At 37.8% G+C, this 24,676-nt stretch overlaps 1 protein-coding gene across 3 annotated transcripts in view; it reads right to left on the bottom strand.

Annotated features, from left to right (window-relative positions):
* LOC113107245 (A disintegrin and metalloproteinase with thrombospondin motifs 10-like) overlaps positions 1-24,676 on the bottom strand; it is a 55,515-nt gene that overhangs the window by 28,490 nt on the left and 2,349 nt on the right. Inside the window, exons 2-16 of one of the 3 annotated variants that reach the window (XM_026269607.1) lie at positions 22,546-22,603; positions 21,579-21,901; positions 14,278-14,636; positions 12,374-12,533; positions 11,636-11,838; positions 10,890-10,973; positions 8,519-8,664; positions 7,633-7,676; positions 6,603-6,708; positions 5,259-5,405; positions 4,287-4,428; positions 2,705-2,812; positions 2,320-2,465; positions 1,092-1,155; positions 709-811 (exon numbers count right to left, since the gene is read on the bottom strand). In XM_026269607.1, the coding sequence (XP_026125392.1) occupies positions 709-811; positions 1,092-1,155; positions 2,320-2,465; positions 2,705-2,812; positions 4,287-4,428; positions 5,259-5,405; positions 6,603-6,708; positions 7,633-7,676; positions 8,519-8,664; positions 10,890-10,973; positions 11,636-11,838; positions 12,374-12,533; positions 14,278-14,636; positions 21,579-21,681 (1,915 nt within the window). In that variant the 5' untranslated portion in view covers positions 21,682-21,901; positions 22,546-22,603. Of the gene's footprint in view, positions 1-708; positions 812-1,091; positions 1,156-2,319; positions 2,466-2,704; positions 2,813-4,286; positions 4,429-5,258; positions 5,406-6,602; positions 6,709-7,632; positions 7,677-8,518; positions 8,665-10,889; positions 10,974-11,635; positions 11,839-12,373; positions 12,534-14,277; positions 14,637-21,578; positions 21,902-22,086; positions 22,511-22,545; positions 22,604-24,676 lie in introns of those variants that run through there. The other 2 variants (XM_026269608.1, XM_026269606.1) reach the window with 2 other exon arrangements.

Below are 24,676 nucleotides of genomic sequence, written 5' to 3'. Positions count from 1 at the left end.
TTCAGTTCTCAGCACAAACATTTCCATTAGTTCAAGGGATGCACCATTATGAAATAAGTATTTATATTTTATATTTTGAATCCATCATTAGATCTACATTTTGTGAGAATGATTACAAAAAAGTCTCCCCTCAATAGCCTGCATCTGTATGTTTCAACTTACATCAAAAATGTATACAGTGGAAAACTGCTTTTAATTTGAAAACGGACTGAACTGCAGGAAATCTTTCTTATATTACAATAATTTAATAATTGTCACATAACCTGGACCAACTAGAATAATATAAATACGTTGTTAACAATGATGAATAAATATTATAACAAATGTATTGTGCATTAATTGCCTAACTAACGTTAACTAAATGGGACTTATTTACAAAGAGATGGAATATCTTAATGGTCTGTTTTTAAATATTTAATTCTGTTGTGTTTAACAAAATGTACGGCAACTAGACAAAATGTAGGGTCCCATGAATAACATTTGACCTATTTGACTAATCAGAAAGATGCATTAACATTAAAATGTCACATTTGGTGATCCCAAAAGTGGTGTTGATATATTTCACATCCTTATTTTGTTCATTTGGTAGACACATTTATCCAAAGTGATTTACAGTGCATTTAATGCTGAACTGTAGCAGTTCAGAGTAATTAAAGTGACACAACCAGTGTATCTCAATACAGATGGTATAAAGGGCTGTGTACTTACCACCCCTGTATGGCTTCCAGGTATAGAATTTCCCCCGGAAGGGAACACTGTCAAAGTCCGAGCACTGAATCTCCCGAAAATCCTGAGATCCGGCTGGGCACTCCTAATCCACACACAAATCAGTGAGTCTGAGAATATAGTGGAGCATGGCAACTGTGGATCGCTCTGTTCTATTGGAATATGTCTACTCATTTAGAGGTTTAATATTTTGCCAAATGCATTCTCATTTTCAGGCATGTCATCTAATTTAGAACAGAATCCGTCCACAAACCAACAAAAGTTCTAAGTGGGATATGTGTAAATTTGTAAGTATTTGAAGAAACGTCAGTCAGACAGACAAACACAAATGGAGTCAGTAAATGATGTGTGGATATCAAGCTCACATCAATGTTGCAGGACCTGAAGCGCTTCCTCTCTCCCAGACAATATTTCCCTCCAACTGTTGGCCTGGATCCACACAATAACAGGCATCAGACACATCTGAGTGTAATTTCAAAGTAACTCTCAATTACACAATCATTCTGCTCAAGTTCACTTCAGCCAGACATCTTCTGTCTTTCTGTCGATCTGTTAGTTTTTCCGATTTTCCCTGGCATGTCATCAAACTAGGTTCATTGAGTGCAACGGGCTGAGCGTAAGAACATTATGAGTCATCAAATCACTCGTATACACTGTTAAAAAAACTGAGTTTAAAATTTAGGGGTTGGTAAGATTTTTTAAATGTTTTTGAAAGAGGCCTCTTATGCTCATTGAAGCACATTTATTTGGCCAAAAATACAGAAAAACAGTAATATTGTGAAGTTCCAAATAATTACAAAATATCACAGTTTAAAATAACCGTTTTCTAATAAAAACTTTAAAATTATTTTATTCATTTACTGGCAAAGCAGCCATCGCTCCAGTCTTTAGTGACACATGAACCTTCAGAAACAATTCTAATATGCTGATTTGGTGCTCAAGAAACAAAATACTGTATTCAACAGTGCAACATGCTTGACTTAACCTTCTGTTTTCGTTGTGATAAATGAACCAATAAGTAATTAGCAACCCCAATTTCTTGCATCACATCTTTTATATTTGATCAGTTGAGACATTTTTATGCAAAATTTGTAAGATGCTTTAAAGGGACTAGTTCAGCCAAAATGAAAATTCTGTCATCATTTACTCACCCTCATGTTGTTCTAAACCTGTATGGATTCCCTTCTTATGTTAGGGTTAGGCATCTGTCCAGTTGACGCTAGCCATTGGCTTAGTATTTTTTCCATACTATGACTTCCATACATTGATCTAATGGCCATTGTCAACTTGTTTGGTTACCAACATTCTTCAAAATATCTTCATTTGTGTTCAACATAAGAAACTCACGCATGTTTTGGAAGAAGTGGGTTAGTAAATGATGAAAGAATTTTCATTTTACAACATGATGAGGTAATGTGAGAATGTAGATTTTTCACTTACTATTTAGGTAGCATACAGTTCAGTATTCAGTTCAGTTCACCATTATGAACACTGCCATTAACACAATGTAGCACAATACCAATGTCGTTGAGTAAAACCGCCAATGATCTGTCCAATCAAACAGTGTTAATCAATCACATGACCCTGACTCACCTGGGGCTGTCACAATGGCGAATAGAGGATGAGACTCCACCCCCACAGGTGCGACTACACTCCTCCCATGGCGACCAGTGGCCCCACCCACCATCTACCCCCTCTGGACGTGTTCCATATGGCACACACACTCTTTTGTAGCACCACTAATGAGAAAACAGCATTAATCAATATCAAATATGTGATTTCTGGCAACCCAAAAACTATCTCCCAACATATGGTGAACTTTTTTTTTTTTTTTTTTTCAAAGAATACATTACTACCTACATTTACATTCAAAGATATTTCATGATCAAACATTATCTACCTATCAAGCTAAAAAAAGAAAAATCTTGAGCCTTAGCTGTGTTCTTCCTGGCCTGTTCCAAGAATTCCCTGTGCTTACCCCTTTTTCGATGGTGCTGGTTTGACAGATGGTGCCCTCGGCTGCTGGGATACTACTGGTGATGCAGCGATTCCCTTTACTCATGCACCAAAGCTCACTGCACACTTCCTAAAAACACACATACACAAGCCACTAAACAAAACTCCAGATAATGTGGGGAAAAACAGACACTAAGAGACACTCATGAGACTGAAAAAAAATATGTGGAAAGAGTAGAAGTTGGAAATTCCTGCACCAAACAAAATCCACTGACGTGGATGTGTGGTTGCTAAGGTTTTTTTAAGTGTTTTTAGCATGTTTTAGCAGTTATACCATGGTACGTTCTTGTTTCTGCCACATCTCATGATGTATATCAGATGTCATCAGATCAGATGTCTGCACTGCAGACCTACCTAAGAACTTCCTGCTTTATTAAACTGCATAGTTACAGGGAGATCTGAACTAGTGTGTTATCCTTCTCCAGATGTTCAGTTTCCTGCATTGGTATCCCATAAAGCAGTCAAAACCTAAAGCTCGACTCAGCAGGACCAGATATAGCACACTTTACAGACGGAGCTCTGAGCTCCACTGTGGGTCTGTGGAGGTGTAAGGGTTAGCCTTGGCTGGCAGAGAATAGAGCCGCAAACCAAGGAGAAGCAAACTTCTGACCAACTTGTGGTTTTGGACAAAAGTGGCAGAATGCCAGCGGTCTGAAGTCTTGGGGGGAGCAAAAAGATGGAATGTTACAGCCAGAGAAAGGTAGAACTACCATCTGGTGCAGATTTACAGAGAGAGAGAGAGAGAGAGAGAGAGAGAGAGAGAGCGAGTGCTAAATGATTTACTGTGGGGATATAAAGGCAACCTGGATAGGACCATAACCCACAATTCATCTGTACAAAGGGTCTACTTGAGCATAGATGTCTTACTGTGTTATGGTGTGATGGTTATATACCTCTAAAATAGTCAATATGCAAAAAAATACATAATTTTACATGTTTAAAAAATTTATATTTTTAAACATATTTGAATAGCTCACCAAAATATAAAAAGAAAATGTTCTAGCAAATCATGACTTTGGAAGACAAAATATTGCATATGCATAGTATGCATATAAGTATCATATTTTTTGTAACTGATAATATAAACATCTAATATCTATGTTTTAATGTCTAAAGCACAATGCTGTTCTTGTATAGTGATATGCACTACCATTCCAAAGTTTTTTTTTTAATCTTGTTAAAAATCTCACTTATGCTTGCTCACTAAGGCTCAATTTATTTGATAAAAATACAGTAAAAACAGTAATATTGTGAAATATTGTTACAATTTAACATAACATATATCTATCTATATATATATATATATACACACATTAAAATAAAACTGATACATTTAGCAGGATTCTTTGGATTTAAGTAGAAGGCTTAATCTCACTGACCCCAAACTATTGAATGGTACATCAGAAAAAAACATGGTACTCCCATGGTGCCATAATCAAAAATCGTGGTGATCTGCATTTTAAAGAGATGATGATGATGATGATGATGGAATTTTCTTTCTTGGGTGAAGAACTGCAGACGATTACACTGAGTGATGCAAGTACCCCGTATTTACACTGACGAGACTTCACTCCGTACTGAAAGCGGCACTGCTCGTCTGCATCATAGGCTTGGCCAGGGGCTGTGGTGGGGTAAACAAATTCCTGCTTAGGGGGAACATTGTTGAGGCAGGAACCCATGCCAGAGCTGAGAAACAATCAGAAAGAAAACAAGAATGAGTGTGTGAGAAGTGATGGAAGTGTAAAGTCTAGTTCATGCTGCCCTGATGCCAACAAAACACTCAATTCCAACAGTTGTGGGGTTTTTTTTGGATCAGTGTGTTAACTCTTTTTTTTATGTTTGTTGTGGTGAGTGAATCGGCCTTAAAAGTTAGGAACCTATTTTAAACACGGTTGTTAGGAATTTACACAAAAGTGCCACTAACTAGTTTCATACTATTTTAATATAGTTTAAAGTTGTATTTATTCATGTGAAAGCAAAGCTGAATTTTCAGCAGCCATTACTTCAGTCTTAGTGTCACATGATCCTTTAGAAATCATGCTAATATGCTGAGTTGGTGCTCTAGAAAAATCTTATTATTATCAGTTTGGAAACAGTTACATATTAACAGTTAAATATTAAAGTTTATAATAAAAGCATATATTTGCATTCTTTACTGTACTGTATATAAAATGAAAATAAATACAATTTGATCAAGAAATAGAACAAAAATTCACTAAAATATCAGAAAAAAGGAAATGGGAACTAACTGTCAGAAGATTTTCAGGCCAAATATTAATTAGCCTGTATATTGGTCCATCATTACTAAGCACCTTATGTTAGAAATGCCTCTTAAATACAAACTCATATGATCATGTTGTATCACTTTAAAAAGACATTCACATCAATCATTTTTATAATCCAATCCTTTGGAAATGTATCATAGTAAAATTCAATAATGATACGGTCAGTATTTCACACTAAATCAAGTATGCCTCAGTGAAAATACAGATCTCAGACTGAGGCAGCAGACGCACTCGAGGAAGTTGGTGATGTAATCACGGCTGCAGGCAGACCAGACGAAGGGGTTAGTCTTCATGGTGATGTGGGCAGCCATCAGTTTAGCAGTCTCCTGACTGCGCACCCCACATGCATTGCCAACACCATCATGATTCATCCCAAACCTGAAAGAGAGAGATGAATGATTTTATGGAATTATAAAAATGGAATCCCATGGTCCTGGTTACAGAATGTGAACACACACACCCAAACCTATCAGCACCTCACACAAACTTATGTAATCCTACACACAGTTAAACATATGCCCCCTTGTCTAGACAGCCCCAGTGTGCAGCATCATATGGCCATTAGTTCAAAGGTACCTGGATGAACCATTATAGCCAGACCACTAATGACTTCACCACCTATGAAAACAGCTCCGAGGCCTGTGAGTTTAGCCAAAGCAACAGTATACTGAGTGACCCAGTACAAACAGAGCTCAGATCCGTACAATGATAGAAAAAAAAATGCTTTTCAACTACTAAAGTAGCAGAAATGACAAAAGAATTGCTTTTCATGGAAGTATTCCGAAGCTCGATATCAGCCAGGCGTGCCCATAAATTCATATGCATGATTAAGCTGCAGAAAGTGAATGGAATGCTGGGCCACCAAGTAAAACAATACTTCAACATCTTGGAGTGCAACAAAACCACAAATGAAAAGCCCAGCGCAAGGCGACTGGAGCCATCATAGTCTGTCGTCACTTGCTCCACTAACAAGATATAAATATCACAAGACTAAGAGAAAATATTAGTGCAGTTGTTGATAATGAGCATTATTTGTATTTAAAAGGCTCCAGTGGCTTTAGAGTTCATCCCTGAATTTAAGCCAAGTTTGTATTGGTAGGCTGCTTAGAGTAGAGGTCAAATGTCAAATGTTGAGAGGCTGTGCCCTGATGACACAAGTAAAGCTGGAATTTTAGAGAGTTGGTGTAATGCTGACTTATAGTTGAGTTTTTGGAATATGTTTACTGACATAATTTTGTCACTGTTAGGTTTAGGTACATCAGGGATTCCCAAACTTTTTAAGTTAATATTTCAATAATTTAACAAACATTTGCATGCTCACATTTCTCTGACACTAATTATTGGTCACATGAATTGTAGGTAAAAAAATGTAATATTAATATTTTTTGTAAGCATTTCATTTCACATTTTGGTATTTATTTTCATTTTAAATTTAAATTAATTATTAGTTTTCCATTAATTCACAAACCCCCTGAAATTCCCTCTTGACCCAAAGTGAACAACATCCATCAACAAAATTCAGACAGTTAAACATGCAGAAACAAAGGAACATTAGAGGAATTGGAGGAGACTCACGTGTGTCCTATCTCGTGTGCAATGGTGAAAGCAGTTGCCAGACCAATGTCTTCATTGATGCTACAGCTTCTCTCTGGCTCACACATACCGCCAACAGGTGCCAGACCTGATACAGACACACGTGTCCACACGGGCACAGTGACATGGACACACACATACACATATATGCTACAATACCATCCACCTTATTTTTAATGTAAGAGTGGGCTGGGTCTTTTTAATTTGGCTAATGGTGTCAGCAGCTTTCAGTTATTTTAGTTTTACAACTTACTGCACTTTGTTTATTCTAATCATTGCTTAGCTGTAGAGGATAATCATTTGGAAGTCCCACACATTCACAAGAAATAGCTTACTTCTGCACTGCAAAAATTAGGTGGATATGCAGATACACATATATGCAAATACTACTACAGTATTGCTGATTAGTTAATTAATCAATTAGTCTCCACAAACTAATCAATAATATCAAAGTAACCAATATACAGTACCAATAAACCTTCGATTAGCTTTGTTAAGAACAGAGAAGAAATGAGAATTCAGACATGAATAAACAAAAATTTAATGCATGCAGACAGATAACACAATTAATGATGGATTGATGTAATGATTGTTTGGATTGGTAGAATGGATGGATTGGATGATTGATTGGATTAGTAGAATGGATAGATTGGATGAATGCATGGTTTGGAAGAATGGATGGATAGGTAGGATGGATAGATTGGAAGAATTGGTAAAATGGATGGATAGATGGATTGGTAGGGTGGATGGATTGGTAGAATAGATGGACTGATGGACTGGTAGAATGGATGTACTGGTAGAATAGATGGACTGGTAGAATGGATGGATTGGTAGAATAGATGGACTGATGGACTGGTGGAATGGATGGATTGGTAGGATGGATGGATTGGAAGAATTGGTAAAATGGTGGATAGATGGATCGGTAGGATAGATAGGTTTGTAGAGTAGATGGATTTATGTATTGGTAGAATGGATGGATTGGATTACTGGATGGATTTGATAGATGTCTTACCAAGTGTTCCACAGGGTTTGTTCTTGTAGATGCAGATGTCATACCTGTAAACACACCACAGAAGTATTTATGTTTTTTTTTTAAGTTTGGGTGAATGAACAGCTTGGGTTTTTCTACGCACACACACACACACACACACACACACGTTTGTTTCTGTTAATTGTGGGGACTTCCCATAGACATCTTACTTTTATACTGACCAAACAATATTTTTTATCCCCTAACCCAAACCTAAACCTGCTCTTTACAGAAAACCTTTGGGGTTCTGCTCTTCACATTGTTACACTTTCAGATAAATATTTTTAAATAAATTTTTATATATTTTTTACATTTCAGGTTTTACTGTCCTTGTGTATTAGCATAAACAAGTACACACACACACACACACACACACACACACACAAACACACACACACAGATACTAGAGCTCTGAGACAGTTCACAGACTAGACACTGTTCTGATAAGAGAGTGAAGACAATGAAAGGAAATGCTTGATGCATCCAGCAGACATACCCTCTGATATAACCTCCAATATAACGACTCAACACTTCCCACACTTTCTATTTCTCTCTGCCTCTCTCTTTCACTCTCACTCTCTATTTCTTTCTCATACTTCACATGTTATCTCTCACACTCAACTCTGATTCACAGGAATTCAACCTGACTCCTCATTGTGTAGATTAAACCTATACCATGATTTACCATAAATCGCTTGTTCTTCCAAACACACTTCAAGTACTTTAAAGCCATTTTAAAATTATGACCTGTTGCCTTTTAGAACCAATAGAGTGCTTGTAGAGATATGTGTTTGTGTGTGTGTGTGTTGAAAAAGATTTGAAAAGCATATACCAAAATAGTCAAACTTTACATTATCTGCATGCTGACCTGGTGATGAGGACTGCTGTATCATGGTGAGCGATTCCATTGTCAGGGATGGCATTTCCATGTCCATTCCGGTGCAGGATGGACTTTTGCCACTTGCAGAAACTGTCTAAAGACTTCCCTGCATGATGGTTTACCTCTAGTGTAGGCTGGCAAAAGAGGAAAGGAAAGAGCTGGATCAGATAAACTTGGATCAGACAGTACATCCAGATTTATTACATATACATCGTACTTTCTGTGTATAATTTAATGAGTTAAACGTATGTGCATGCTGAAATGTATTTGTAGTACAGTAAGACCCTAAAAATGGATTCCCAGCTAGGTTGATATTAGACTTCTTTTTATATAACAGTTGGCAATATGCTTGTTCTTTCCACCTGAAGTATTTCAATTCTGTGCAAAAGAAAATTGCACAAATAATGATTGTTTTCAAAAAGGTTTCCTAGAACACTCCTTCTGCTTGCCATTGGTACGGTAGGCATATGGCTTATGTATATTGTCTAAACCTTAAGGTGAGATCAAATTAGCAAAAATGTCTGCCAAAAATGATGCGAGGAAAGACGGTCCATAGAGCAGCAATACATAAAGCAAGCAGTTTATAACAGTAAATGTAGTAAATTTAGTATTAAACGTTTAAAAAACATGAACACAACAAATACACTGCTAGCATGTTAAGAAAGACAGACAGTGTTTCCCTTCAACTCTGCCTGGCACCCAGCACCCAAGACGACCACAGCACCATTACACTCGTAACCCAGGAATGCACACACTGGCATAGTCTATAAATGTATCATCCCACAATCCAGGTCTCAAGAGTCCTAACTTTCCAGGTTTCCTCTACCACAGGGGGTGGCGGGGTGTTCTCATCTGGAAACAAACCATGTTTGGTTCCACTAAAACCTTAGCGCGCCACACGGTGGTTATCTCAACACGGCTAAAACTGCACCTAATGACCGGTCTCCCATCATTTGTCAAATGACATTATGCGGAACAAATTACAGGGGGATTTATTTTTAGCTGTCTGCGTTTGGGATCATTAATGCTTCATTAAATACACCGCCAAACCCCACTCCTATCCTTTCCCTGCCCTGTGTCGTCTGTAGGATCCTGTTTGAGGTCCCGACACTGTCGGCATATTCCAAACTCGCTCATGTGGTGTCGTCACGACCTGCTCAGGACAGAGGTGGAAGCCTGAATGCACGACAGAGGCAGATTGATTGCATTTAGAAGCAGGCGGCGAGAACAGTAGCAGCACAGTTTGGCTTCCGCTTAGATTTTGCTCAATTTTTTACACATGTTTTTGGCCCCTGTACATTCATGACTGTGGCAAAATGAGAGGTCAACAATCAACAATAAGAGCAGTCATGGTAGGCTCTCTGGACACACCCAGCAGAGCCAGGTAGCAAACAGTCCAGACTTGTGTGGACTGTCTCAGCTGCCTCAGACTAGGACGCTTTTGTCTGTAAATACACAAACAAGGAATATTTTGACAGGTGAAATAAGCCAGACTAAGGCTTATATTTGTATGTGTTGGAGTGTAATAAATAATTTGTGCATAAATAATTGCAATAAATGATTTAATGGCTTTTTTGTTTACTTATGTTTCTAGTTAGCTTCATTCACATATTCTTAGAATTATAAAGTTTATGTTTCATTCGGGATTTTACAAAGTTTTTAAATACTGCACCAGGGCTAACATGAATAACAACATTTCAGATGTATTTTTAAATATTTAAAATATAAAATGTAGTGAACTTTAATAAAATGTAATAATAACCATAATACATTAATTGACGCATTATATATTAATAAAATATAAATTATGAAATATAAATGGAATAATAATTAAATATTAATATTACATGTGCTGCCTAATATTTAGGGTTGCTGCTTTAAGAATTCTTTGATTGAAAAAAGTTCAAAAGAGCTGTACTTTTCTAACAATCTAAACGTCTTTACTGTCATTCATGTTCAATTTAATACATCCTGCTGAGTAAGTTTTTATTCCAAAAAATATATATAAACTTACTGACCCCAAACATTTTAACAACAGTGTATATTTCTATCCTAAATCGTCAAAATGTTAAAATAATAGATGTTTTACATTTAAACAAAGTGGATACAGAATGCTTGCATTCACAATTGCCATTTTTTATACTTTTCACAAATGCAATGCGCACCAGAGGCATTTATATTTTATATAACACACCAGTGGACCAGAAACAGAAACATGTTGTGGCATTTCTTTGTTCACTTAAAATGTCCCTTTATGAATGCTAATGCATGACAGGAATTTAAAGCACACAAATGTTGTGATCAGGCAAATGTAATAAATGTACCAGACCTTTAGGCAAACATGCTTCAATAAGAGTACCTGGTCTTCCATCAGTAGAATAAGCCTCGTCACTACGATGTTCACTGCATTCCCCAGGCTAGAATCCTGGAACAGTTTGGCAACCTGACCTCCAGGGAAACAAGAAAAAACCAGTCTTAAAAACGAGACAATTGTCTGTTTTTAGACCTTTCTAATCCTGCTCTTTACTATAAAGATGGACATTTTACAGTCTACTATAAAACCAGTGCGAACTGCTGCGCTGGGGCTGCGAGGTGAGGTAATCCCTTCATTAAACACATTCCACAGGTGTGAAACTATTTGTAAAAATGCCACAAATCACCCATGGGGATTATAAATTGAAGAGCGAAATATGGATCCTCGGGGTGACAGAAGACAGTTACTTAGACAACTGGTTTTCATTTAATCATTATTCTTTGAGCCAATACAAATGACCTGGATAGGTCAAACATCCTCTGAAGATTCACTTAGTCTGTGGGACATCAATGCAGGCTGTTCATTTTAGGTATCTGTAAGGATCTCAAGTAACCGGCAAAGAGTTTAGCAGAGTGTATATACAGCTTTCTTTTGTAAAATGAAAGCAAATGGAAACCAGAGAGTGTCGAAATAACTCCAAATAAGCACCAAAAAATCATCCTGAAAGTACCTGAACCCATATGATAGCTTTGTGGGGAACAGATCAAAATCTTAAATTGAAAAGTGACAAGATTTTTGTGTGACCTATTCTTTTAAGCATGCAAACAAGAACAAGGAGAGTTGAAGCTTACAATATTCATGACAGCCAGAATGTACTGCTCGATATCGCGACGGCCGTGATAGCTGACCATCATCTTATCGGCCACCACCAGGGTTTCCACGTAGCGTTCTCGGCTGACAGAACGCTTCAGTGGTAACTGGCCCCGTCCCATCTGGTTGGGTGAGGGCTTTATCGTTCTCTGCCACCATCCATAGCTTTTACCAGGCTTTTCATCTAAAGAGAAATGGCCACAATTGTAATGTTTGTACGTTTCCTGAAATACATTTCTGCGGCTATTAATATGTTTAAATGTAAACGAAAATAGGCAGTGTTTGATATCATATTTCGGCTTATTGTAAATACAGTAAAGAAAACTGCTGTAACCAAGGCGAGTTGATTGACGTTATCAAGTACGCTGCTATTCCATTTGCAGAATTACCGAATTCCCCCATCGTCCCATCCCCGGGAGTTCATAAATTTGCATACAAGCTTGCATTCAGATTTGCTTCCATTCAATCAACAATTCCTGCATAAAACCAAGTTCCTGCCCAGCATTTTTTAATAATCCATTTCACTCGGATTGAAGTCACAATATGAATAAAAAGATCTGTCGCGACTTTTATTACAAAGTGACTTTTAATGTTGGGAATAAAACGGGATAGCCTATCATACATGCCGAAATACCTCATAAAATGGGTTGGCGAACACAATTTTCTCTTGTCAGTTGAATTTAAAAGGTCTTTTTGTTCTTGGCATTTTTAGTTCTTACCGATGACTCCACAGGACTGGTCCATGTTTTGGTATCTTATAGACGACCGTTTGTACACCACATGGGGGCGCCCTTCTCTGCCATCCTCATTAGTGAAGTTTTGAGCAGAAACCAGGGGTTCGATAAGGTACTCCTCACCTCCAGCTACAATGACCCCTTGCTGAAAAAACAAGCTTCAGATTAGCATGAAGGGTCTGTCACTGAAATGCATGACATGCTTTTGCTTGCATGTGAAAAAGACGAAACATTGGCCTCCATGGGCAATCAGATTTTACACGCTAGATTCATTCAAGTTCCTGACAAGATCAAATCATCCCATCATTAGTCTCCCCTCTAAAATAATGAGCTTCTGCTGGGCTAATAATCCTGTATGAAATGGGAACTCATGGCAGATGGCCAAAGGATCTTAGCATGTTTCATTGTTTCCTCTCTTCATCTCTTTCAGTCACACTTTTAAAGTCCACATAATCCTGTAATGTGCTTAGTGATGCTCTTGTGGACACACTGAGCATTCCCTGATGAATTTAGTCATGCTACTCTGATCACCAATAATTAACCTGGAAGTTTCTTACCATCATCATGAGCAAGCTTAATCCTCCATGGTGTTTGGTGCACACACAATTAAAAATGGATAAATTATCGACCAGGCCAGTCGTGTATTAGCACCTGCGATGCCAGGTAGATGAATCACCCAATACTGCATCCAGGTTGTCGGATGGCATTTATCAGAGAGACTTAACACTGTACTCTAAGGGTCTGGATAAACAAGCATTGGTCTTGACTTTGTGATTTGTTTACACAGGTGTATTACCAGCTCTGGCAAGTAATGAGCAGGCCACGGCACGCCGCTTGAAACTAAATCCATCATTAGGCTCCAAAACACCTGTTTTTAGAGTTGAGCTTTACACCAGCTGGGACAGACAGACTTTAGCAACAGCTGCCCATTTCAGATCTACAAGGGCACCATGACAACTCACTCAAGTGTAGAAAGAAAGAGATTACGTTGTATAATACATCATTACTTTAGCATACGGCATTACGGATATCATCTGAGCCTCATGTCTAACAAGTGGTTTTACAGCAAAAAAGCACAATCATTTTCATTAATTTTCTTTAATATAAGCAAAAACCTGTGTTACCGTGAGATACTTACAATATAAGTAAGTAGGACAAATCCATGAATAAAATAAAATAAAATAGTTTTTCAAAAGTGCTTCAAAAGTGTAGTAACAAGACAAAAACCATTAACATTTTACAGTGATTTTGGTTAAAAAAAAAAAAAAAAAACACCGGTTGCTAATCTTTTCTGTCAAGTCAACATTCATTCAAAGGTTTGAGGTCAAAAGACTGACACAGTGAATGCACAATGAAGACTGACACAGAAATGAACAATTGAACCACTGATGTCACATGTATTGGTCGACCGATATTGTTTTTTTGACAGCCGATGCCAATATCTTGGAAAGTAGTGGGGCCGATAGCCGATATAAAGCCTATATGTGTGTGTGTATATTATTATTATTTTTTATTCATATTAAAGAAATTTGAAATCATTTGAAAATGGCTTAAAAAATTATGTGTAAAATAAACATACTTTAGATGACAAAGTATTTTTCACAAAGAAATAAATATTTAATAAAAATATAATTAAAAAGGAAGTAACCACTGTAACCAACAGCGCACTCAGTTTTTGTGCATTGGGAATCATATTTTTCAAATAAAGCCAGGGTAACACTCATTTTACATACAGCACACTGTAAAAATGACATGAATTTGACAGTTGGAGTATGCATAAAGCGCAGCATAATTTGAAATCAGGTTTAAAGTTTAAAGCATTCAGTTAACACAAGCCGACCGTCACACAGAGAACACATGATCATTTTCGAAAATCTAATGGAGCTTACCAGGCCATTACAGTTGCTTAGAGCCACAGAACTAGAGTGAGGCTGGTATTGTAGGTGACCCACATAGTGGCAGTTGGGCAAGTATGGGTGACTCCAAGCCAAGCGGCCCTTCTTCCAGTATTCCACACGGAACTGTCGCGAGAGCAGTCCTCCCTGCAGTGTGAGGTTGAGCAAAAGGTCAGCACTCGACGTGGAGAGCTGATAGTACAGCTGCGGCTCTGGAACGCTCTGCGTTTCCGTGCTACGCCGGTGTCTGCCATTCCTGTGAGAGGTCTCCTCTTCCGATAGCACATCCCCATGTGGCCCCACACGCACTGGGATGGCGATCTCATACTGGCCCAAGCTGGACAGAAACTCAGCTGTGGAAAGGCAACAAATGTGCTTTAGATTGAAGGATGGAAGCTGAGTTGAGTTTATACAGCTCACACAATAATCAATTAAACGATAAAAATCTTTCTTATTAAAAAGGAAAAAAGGTTTTATACACTACAATTCGAAAGTTTGGAGTATGATTTTTTATTGTTTTTGAAGAAGTCTCACCAAGACTGCATTATTTGTTCGTAAATACAATTACACAATATTCAAATATACAGTATATTTAAGTAACTGTTTACTATTGTAATATAATTCAAAATGTAGTTTATTCATTACACAAAACCAAACCGGTAGCTTAACAAATTTAATTTGACTAATTTTACAAATTTACAAATGTTTCCAGGTTACAGGTGCCATCATACTTTTACAATCACATGACCAGGCCTAAATGGAATCTGCACACTCTTTTCACATTTTCTGCACCAATTTTTTTTATTTATGGGTGACCACCCTCGGAACACGATTGGGCTAGTTTTTAATAGCAATTGGGCGGGTTTTGTTATGGTAACCTGGCAACCCTAGCATGCGCCTTTACATAATACAATAGTGTAGTGCTCCAATCCGTTCTTAAAATAACAACATAAAAACATGTTGTTTATCACTTATCACTTAAATTTTAACTGCTAAACTGTAAACACTTAACAAAACAGTAATGGTAGATATGTTAGGCCAACTGATGAGTGCTAACGTGACTAACTGATAAAACAATACAGTTTGAAAACCAAAATATGTCTACAGTTATGTCTGAATAATGACAGAAAAAAGATGCTCCGTGTCTTAACCTTTAATTAGAATGCAGAACAGCTGTATCACATAAGCCCCAGCCTAACTTGTCTCTCTCTACCAGGTTTTTTACTCCCTGCACTATAACTACATAAACAGCACTTTCACAATGATTAGAAAGTCTGTGCACTACACTACATTCTTTATTATTAAACAAAGTAATTCGATCAACGACAGTCTACATTAATCAACACATTTTTAGGAAATAGTGGGTTCACAGCAAATTATCAGAATTATTTCAGCAAAACAGTAATGCTGTGCTTTACCTGGAAACCTAAAGCTGCATTATAGGTATACATCACATACATCACATATAAGCACAAAAAAAAAAAAAAATCAATTGGATATTTTGAGCACTTAATTGAAAATGTACACATAACGTAACAATCGTATTTACACGTTGTGGTTCGGAGATGCTTGTTGGTCCAAATAAAGAAGATTTGAAGCCAACGAAGATAAAACGCAAGATTAGAGAGGCAGTCCTTGATAAAGTGACCAGCACAACAAAAGGCTTAAATTGTATTGCTGTGGAATCCTTGAACACAGTGTTTTCTCGACACAGAGAGTGTTTGTATTTCGTGGGCAGGCGGGATTATGCTAATGTGTTACCCAGTGACATATACTGGTAAAAATGTCAAATATAATGACTCATTAAGGCGATTCTGAGTCGACTCTTTCTTTTGAAAGACAATATCTTTGTTTATCATGCACTTTTTTTATTAACAACTGCAGACTGTTCACACTGAAGGATAGCTACCTTACAGACTGCAAAAGAGATGTTTTTCAAAAACCCATATGACCTTCTCTTTAGGATGCAAGGGGTGAGCCAAATGAAGTTATGCTTCTAGCTGTCAGAAATTATGCTTCTAGCTGTCAGTATCACTCCAAGACCACAAAAAAATACTACTTGTACTACTAATGTACTTTTAGGATCCAAGCAAAGGAGAACTGTTAACTCAAACCAACAATATAGCCGTAAACAAACTATTTCGAGCAGATCGCTGTCCCTTGGATCAGTTGAGGCCCATGTAAAGAGCCTCTGGTTACTAACAAGGATTTTATTCAGTTGCAGTTATGTACTCTGACCGTGTCAATTGGCGAACAAAAGAGTTCACAGTGAAACCATTGAGTAGACCACAGAGAAGAAAAGCAAGTTAGCAGCCCAAAGGCCAAGGGCTGCCTGTTGCTATGGAAATCCTGAAATTGTATACTTCCTGTTCCCGACAGCGGGCCTGGAGATTAATTGTCCAAAATTCAGCATTTGAAAAACTTGCACCCAAGGGGCGGAGACTGCCAAAGAGACAAACATCCTGAAACCAAACTAAACCCTTTTATACATTCAGATGTGAAGAAGTACACCAGGATCAGTGCCCTTAATGTGAAACAAGGTTTGTTCCATTGGTTTGTTCCATTGGTTTGTTTACTCCATCTTGCCAGTTCAAACACTGTGAGAAGGGCGACAGCAATGTCTCTTTTGTTCGGGTACAGAGGCATGAAGATGAGACTTGTGCATGACCTATATTCAACTAGACTTACTACTTTCCATAATCTCTCAAAGCTGTAGAAATACATCAGCAGACTCACCATATGACTTATATTAAATTTGGCATTGTGTACAATGGCACGAGAAGGACAAGTAACCTTAGAGAACACGGTCCATTTCATTAAGCCCTTCATAAGGAGGGAATGAAGGCTCAAACCAAGTGCTGAAAATATAAAAGATCACATCGTTCTCTCCTCACAGCAGTTACTCAGACTGGGCCACTTAATAAGACTGTCTAATTACTGAAAGAACGGCTGCTTTTGAGTCCCACATGTGTTTCCATCGTTTTTTAAAGTCTGTGCAGACTTCTAGCCTTATACACCCTACATTGTAACAGCAAATGCTGTGTAAGGTTTAAAAATTACAATCAATTGTCAAAGAAATCAGTGGTGGAGTGGTTTGGAAGTAAAAAGACTGTTAAATGAAATGTTCAAGATTACTTTTAGGACTGAACATGCAAAACAATGTGTTACCTTTTACACTTTACACCATAAGACAATTTATTTTGTTACTTATTAACTTACTTTGTTGCTTATTTGTTACTTATTTGATTTTAAGTAACACATTTTGCCCCAAATTATTCTAGAGGGGCCATCCGTCCACTAAACCTGTACTTTAAGTCACTCTGGATAAAAGTGTCTGCAAATTAGCCAATGCAGGCCTAAAGGTAATCTAGCCTTTCTCTAAAACTTAAATCCAGACAGTCTCAATAACAGGAGCCAGAGGCACAGCTGGGTCTTATGTCAAAGCATGAAAGCGGAGCTCAAACTGTACAACACACCCAGCCCTCTGCCCGCCATCAACTGGCGCTATCTTAAATAAACATAAGTCCCACAATTGATGGAAGGGTACTCCCTGCTCTTACACCTACAGGGTGCACCAATCCTCCAGATCCTTTGATGTGTCTTTAATCTCAACAAGGAACCCGAGAGGAGGAGGACGCCTGTGTTACTTCCCCATAAACTCCCTCGCCACGGACAGAGCACCATTAAAAGAATAAAGACTTCACTTTTGATTCAAATAAACCACCAACAGGAGCCGCCCAGGGTTTGAAAGTTTATTTTAGAAGGTTAAGGAGAACAACCTTTAATTAGGGCCGTGCGGGAAACTAAAGTGAACCCCCCCTTTTTTTAAACCAAAGTTTTCCTGTGGAAACCGGGCCGGAGAAAAAGAGAGGGAGAAGTCTGTCCACCTTTCCCAGATGTGCAACAGCTGCATCAAGTCAGCGAGTGCGCCCAGACTTGTGGAGGAGAAAACTCTTCCCCATGCCAGGCGGAGAAGTCAGTCTTTCTTGAACAGAGGCCCTGTCAGCGACTCAAAACCCATCCATATCCTGTTTGTGTACCGTCTGCCACACTGCTATTTGGACTACGAGATTTAAATATATGCCTGTGGTGACCGGTCACTGCATGTGGCGAGATTACACATAAACTTGCGCTCTGCTTTAATAACTGTACGCTACATGATGTAACCCTGGTTATAAGAGGGAAAAATGCATTATTAAGTTATTCATAGGCCAAAAAAATGACGTTTAACAGCAACTATGGCTGGTCTGCATATTTGTCCCATCCGCCTTTTGAATAAACACACAGAAACTCAGCCAGACACGCTCACACGCTTGTCCTGAACTGGACCAGACGAAGCAGTGAAGTCAAATCCACATGCTTGAACATGTTCTTATTATATAACCTTTGTATCTCTTTAAATCTTACATATTTAGAATGACTTAACAACATTAGTAAGTTGCAGGAATGTACATTTTAAAGTTGGATGTCTAAAAAAGTGCCTCATGTGACTCTCCTCAGAGAGATAACTGGGTCACTAATTGTATGAATTGAGACAGTGGTCGGTTTCATGGAAAGATGGGTCATTGAGTCTGGTTGGCTCTTGTGATCGCTAACTGACGTCGCAGTGCATCTGTTCCTGGTTGTCTAAATGGTTTGTTACTGTTCAAGGCTTGAGGCTAACAATTCATTCTGTTTTACGCTTTGATGATCTGCCATTGCTGCATCCATTGTGCAACGTGAAATGTACGGATAGTTTCTCAGGTAACTTCTACTGCAACACGAAATGTGTTTACAAGCACTTTAAAAGTTGATTTCAGTCTGACAAAAGTAAAAATTACTATTTATTAGTCAAATTGAAATAGCAGTCACTCTTGCAAATTATGAGATATTGCTAATTATGTTTAAAGATTAGTTCACTTTCAGAATTCATATTTCCTAATAATTAACTCATCCCCATGTCATCCAAGAAATTAAGCTTTTTTTTAGGAAAACGTTCCAGGATATTTCACTTCATATAGTGGACTTCAATGGTGGCCAACGGTTTGAAGGTCCAAATTGCAGTTCCAGTGCAGCTTCAAAGAGCTATACACGATCCTAGCCGAGGTATGAGGGTTTATCTAGTGAAACAATCTGTCATTTTCTAAAAGAAATTACAATTTATATAGTTTTTAGGAGTGGTGTAGGCAGAAGTAGTACTGAATGCCATCTGTTTTTCTTCTCTAACTTCAAAATCGTCCAACCTTGTTTACCTTTTTTTGTAAAAGACGTTTGTAAGCACTGGGTCGGTACTTCAGGTGTGACCTCTCCAATGTGACTACATAATGCGTTAAGTCATGGATACGCAATGCGGAGCTAGTGCAAGACAAACATTTATGGTTAAAAAGTATATACATTTATTTTACAGTACGTGTATTTACATGTACTTATAGTGTACTTACAGTATATTTATCTAAGAAAGTTCTGGTAATAAAAGGTAACTACATGGGGTAGGATTAGGTTTAGGGGTAGGTTCAGGGTTAGTACCTAGTTATTACATAGTTATTGTAATTACTATAATAAGTACATAGTATGTACATGGGGAACAGGACTGTAAAATAAAGTGCTACCTACATTTTTATTTCTATTTGTTTTTTAAATGACAGATTGTTTCTCTAGATAAGGTCTTATTTCTCAGCTGGGATCCTGTAAAGCCCTTTGAAGCTACAATGAAACTTTAATTTGGACCTTCAACCCATTGGGCTCTGTTGAAGTCCACTATATGAAGACAAATCCTGGAATGTTTCTCTCAAAACCTTAATTTATTAAAGTCTCAACTTTTATAAAGAATATCTCTTTGGATTTAAGACTTTAGTCTTTGCAACTTCACAGATCTTCTTTATTCACCAAGAGCTTGTAGCACTCCAAAGAAAAAGGAAAACTTGAAACTGCATCATATGACCCCTTTAATCTTGCCTCTGTATAATGCATATTAAAGTTTATAACTGCAGCGCTGCTTTGTTTACAGCGGAAACCAAGGAAATGCTTAAAGTGCCACCTGCTGGCAGAGAGTGAATCTGTGTCTCATGCAGTTATTTGTTATGTAAACAAAACTGAAGTCATACAATTCTGTTTCGAATCGTGAGTTGAGTTAATAGTTACAACCATCATGTTTTTCACAAAATATTTGGCGGCAACATTGATAATAAGAAACTGAGCAGCAAATCAGAATATTAAATTGACTTTTTAAAGGGTCACGTGACATTATTGAAAAAAATTCAGCTTTGCCAACACAGGAATAAATTCAATTTTAAGATATATTAGAAAAGAAAACAGCTATTTTAAACTGTAATAATATTTCAACATATTATTGTTTTTACTGTATTTTTGATTAAATAAATGGTGTCCACGAGAGACTTCTTTCAAAACTTTTGAATGCTAGTGTATATAAGAAGCAGGATGGCAGCTGCCCACTTTAATGCAGTTTAACGGCAGCAAACGATTGCTAAAATGAAATGAACACTTATTTTTCACGCCATTTACACTGTAAAAAATTTCTTGTTGTTTTTACAAAAACTTTTTGGCAGCTGTGGTTGCCAGAATAATTTTGTAAAAATACAGAAAACTGTAAACACATTTACGTCAAAAACTGTTAATTTTACAATATAAAGCTGTAATTTACAAACAAGAAAATGTGAATATAAACCAGTAAATTCAACAACACACAAAATTAAATCTGTTTTGTACCTTGAAAATACTGACAACCACCATAATAATAAAGATGGTACTGTATAAGAGAAAGCCACATGAAGTATCAAAGCTCATCACAAGTAGCTCCACCACAAGCAGAAGTATATATTAACAAGGTGCACATTTATGGAAACACAAAACACCATCATGGTAACACACGTGATACTTAAATAATGCAAAAAACTTTCATTAAGCAACAGAAGATGTAACATAAAGCTCAAATGTACATAACTGATAACAAGAACTATTTAAAAACATGATTATTTAAACAAAATACTTTCAAACGTGTAGTGTCACGCAGGGAATTCTGGGAATATCAGTTTACAGTTTTAGACTGTAAATTATACATTGATTTGTTCTTTTTTTACTTCTAAAAGCTGTATAATTAACAGAATTTTACTGTAAATTTACATTAAATACTTTGTTAGATCTTTTACAGTTTTTCCCTGTATATAGTACGGGAACTTACTGTTAACCTATTATCAGTTTTTTTCCGTAGCGTTTTTACAAAATTTTACAGTTAAAATTACACTTATTTTTTACAGTGTACTTAAACTTATTTACAATAAAATAATTAGGAATCTCACCTTGAGACTGAGCAAACTCCTCAGGACTCCAACTCTCTGCCACTCCACTTGCAACCATGGCGATGATGCCAATGCAGGCCAAACTCCTCCACACCGTTTCCATGGTTACTACAGCAAGCTTCAATGCGGTGCCCAGCCCTCTGTCCCAACATGTCTTCTGTCCTCTGACGGCCCCACGCTCACCAAAGTGACGCACAGAATTCTGGAGCCATGGTGGCTTCGCTTCTATGTGGATCTTGACGCTTTGCCTCTCAGGGTTGGAGGTGGAGGATGGGCAGTTCTAAGATGTGTACAACCGAGGATCATAAAAATGAAGAGCCTCCCTATCGAAAGACAAACAGGTTAGATAGATGCAAAAAGGCGGTGAGTTTCTTGGCTTAAAGGTTCCTCTCTGACCAGTCAAGCATATTGCCTTGGGAGGCTGTTGTTTGCATCCTGTTGCTAGAGCTAATCAATCATTCCTCCTTTCACATTCAAGTGGAAAGGGAAAAAAAAAAAACTTTCTAACCTGGGGGCTGCTGTTTCTCTGCACTCTGTCCTTCACCGGAAGAGTGCAAAAGAAAGGAAAGCATTGTGAGGTCAGGAGGGCAAGCTGACGTCTGGGGCAGGCTATAAAACAAAATGTCCTAATCTGAGAAATAGCCTACTACAAGAGGGACTTGTGTGGCACCCCTGTTTCTAATGGGACAGGGACACAAAGAGAGAGAACAAGTCATAGGAGTTTTAAGGTGATCGCTGCATTATGCACTGGGGTTCGCATAAGTGGTGTGCAGGTGTGCATGTGCAACCAAAATAAAAAATATGTGCTGGGTAAATAAGTTCATACTGCTCATCTGAGTACAGACATAGCTGTCAATGCACCTTAACCATATTAGATCAGTTACCTGTAATACGATATATAGTATACACACGGCATACTGCAAGCATATAGTATGATTAACATCAACATCAATAAAAGCTATCCTACCTTCTTCTCGCCTTCCTTTTTTTCTCTCGTTCTCTATATAATCCTCACGCCATGCTTTCTGGGAAGAGGTAGAAAGAGATGCCATACAAGCTCTGATGGGTGAAGAGAAACCAAGTGCAGACAAAGGTAATCAAGAACAGATGGGAAATGATTTGGCAGTATAAGAATACAAGTTGCCTCCTGATGAAAAAAAGGATGAACTCAAACTCAAAAAAAAAGAGAGAAAAGTTTAGTGTTTAAAGGAGAGAGAAAGAGAGACAATTTGGGAAAGGGTGAGAGAAGGAATATAGAGTTTTTGCACTCATTCGTCCATCAAGGATAACTATTCCTGACTAGTACCACAAAAAAAGACAATGACCAAAGTAGTGTGCGTCTGTGTGTGTGAGGAAGTTTTGTCTAATTTCTAAGGAAAAACCGTCTTGGAAAGCTATTTGAAACCACTGTGCGAAACTCATCCAAGATTTCTGTTGCCACAAAATAAGCCATGTTAAACTGCCTGACAATATTCTACAGTCTCTTCCATTAAAAATCAAACACTCTCTGTTTTGACTGAAAAAAGAAAATAGCAGCAACAAATAGGTCAGGACCCAAAAGTGGCCTCAGAGGCTGATGCTGGTTTTAAGTTCCCCTTCATTTCCTATGGGTTGCATTGAAAAAGCTTAAGTGCAGCAAGTAATCTTAAAACACTAAGAGGTCTTTGTCCCTTACAAATAGTGATAGACTACATGCCCCTGTGCTCTCCACACCCTTTCAACCCTCCAGGCTTTTTACTGTTATTTCCTGCTTGGCAAAAGCCTCTTTACTTGCATTACCTCTTGTTAGAGACTTGTTTTATTGTGAAGTTACTAGACCGAGGTCGGTGGTTTTCATTAAAACATTGTCTTATCTAAATCTTGGCAAAGAAAGTCCAAGATTTGGTCCTGTGTTCTTCATTTGTGTGTCACGAAATACGTGGCTTTGAGGCTTGTTCAACCCGAAAGGCCAACATTATGTTGTATTGGGATCAGTAACGGGAACTGGGAACTTTATTTTTAGGGTTAATATTACTCACATACTGTAAGCATTCCTCAAAATATCCCAAAAAACGTATTCGCATACATAAGTTGCATACGTTGTTTCCTGAATAAAACACTTTACTAAGTTGCTTCAAAATAAATAAATAAACAAATAATCTGTTGGTAACTTCTTTAATATATAGTTACGGTCAATTAATTAATTAATTAATGCTGACATTATTGGAACCAAAAACACTTAAGAGGAATCAGAATCAGTTCCCATTATAAATGTAAAACAATAAAACAGAAATTGTGTAAATAAGGGGAAACAACTCAACTTTTCCAGTGAATGATTCACTTGTCCATCTGTGGCCGGTTTTGTGATAAAAACACCGGCCCACAAAGCAGGAGAAGGAGCTCCAGCCACAAAGGCCACAGGAAAACATGACCTCGCAGAGCAACATCGTCTCCAAAAAATTCAGCTGTGGCCTTGAAGGAGCTGAGCTTCATAATTGGCTGCTCTTGGGGGTAAATCATAAACAAGAAGCATCTGCAAGCTACAGATGGCGTGTCGACAAATGCTAAATGTGACATGAAATTTCAGGAAGGACCTTGTAAACTGTTAGCGCCGACAGGAGGTACGAGAGTATGTGTGATCTGAGACGGCAAGAAGCTTTTTGTGCTGTCAGACTACAATCGGTGGAGACTCTGAGCCATCAGGCACGAGAAAAACTCTGATAATTAAACCCATATGACAGACTGAATGTAAAGCCCTCTCTGCAATGGAGAAATCTTGGGTCTCGATCCTCTCTGGAAACTAGGCAGTCTCTCTTCATCTCCATTTGGATGAAATACAAGCAGAAAGTCTCCTCACTTAAGCTTGACACTGCACTGTAACAGTATGAAGGAGCCACAGACCACTGGCCTCCACAAACACTGTCTTACACACTCACAACAAGACTTGATTTACACAAACCAGAGGATTCAAACTGGGAAAGACCCCAAAAACGAAAAGTTGGTGTATCACACTTCTCAATTCATTTTCCGCTCGCTCTTTCAAATAAACAAAGCACAAACAAGGGAATTAAGATAATGATCACCGATGCACTGTCAGCAGAAGTGACTTATGTAACAAC

The sequence above is a fragment of the Carassius auratus genome, chromosome 8 (genome assembly GCF_003368295.1).
Source record: "Carassius auratus strain Wakin chromosome 8, ASM336829v1, whole genome shotgun sequence".
Taxonomy (NCBI): domain Eukaryota; kingdom Metazoa; phylum Chordata; class Actinopteri; order Cypriniformes; family Cyprinidae; genus Carassius; species Carassius auratus.
This window is presented reverse-complemented; position numbering and strand designations above follow the sequence as displayed.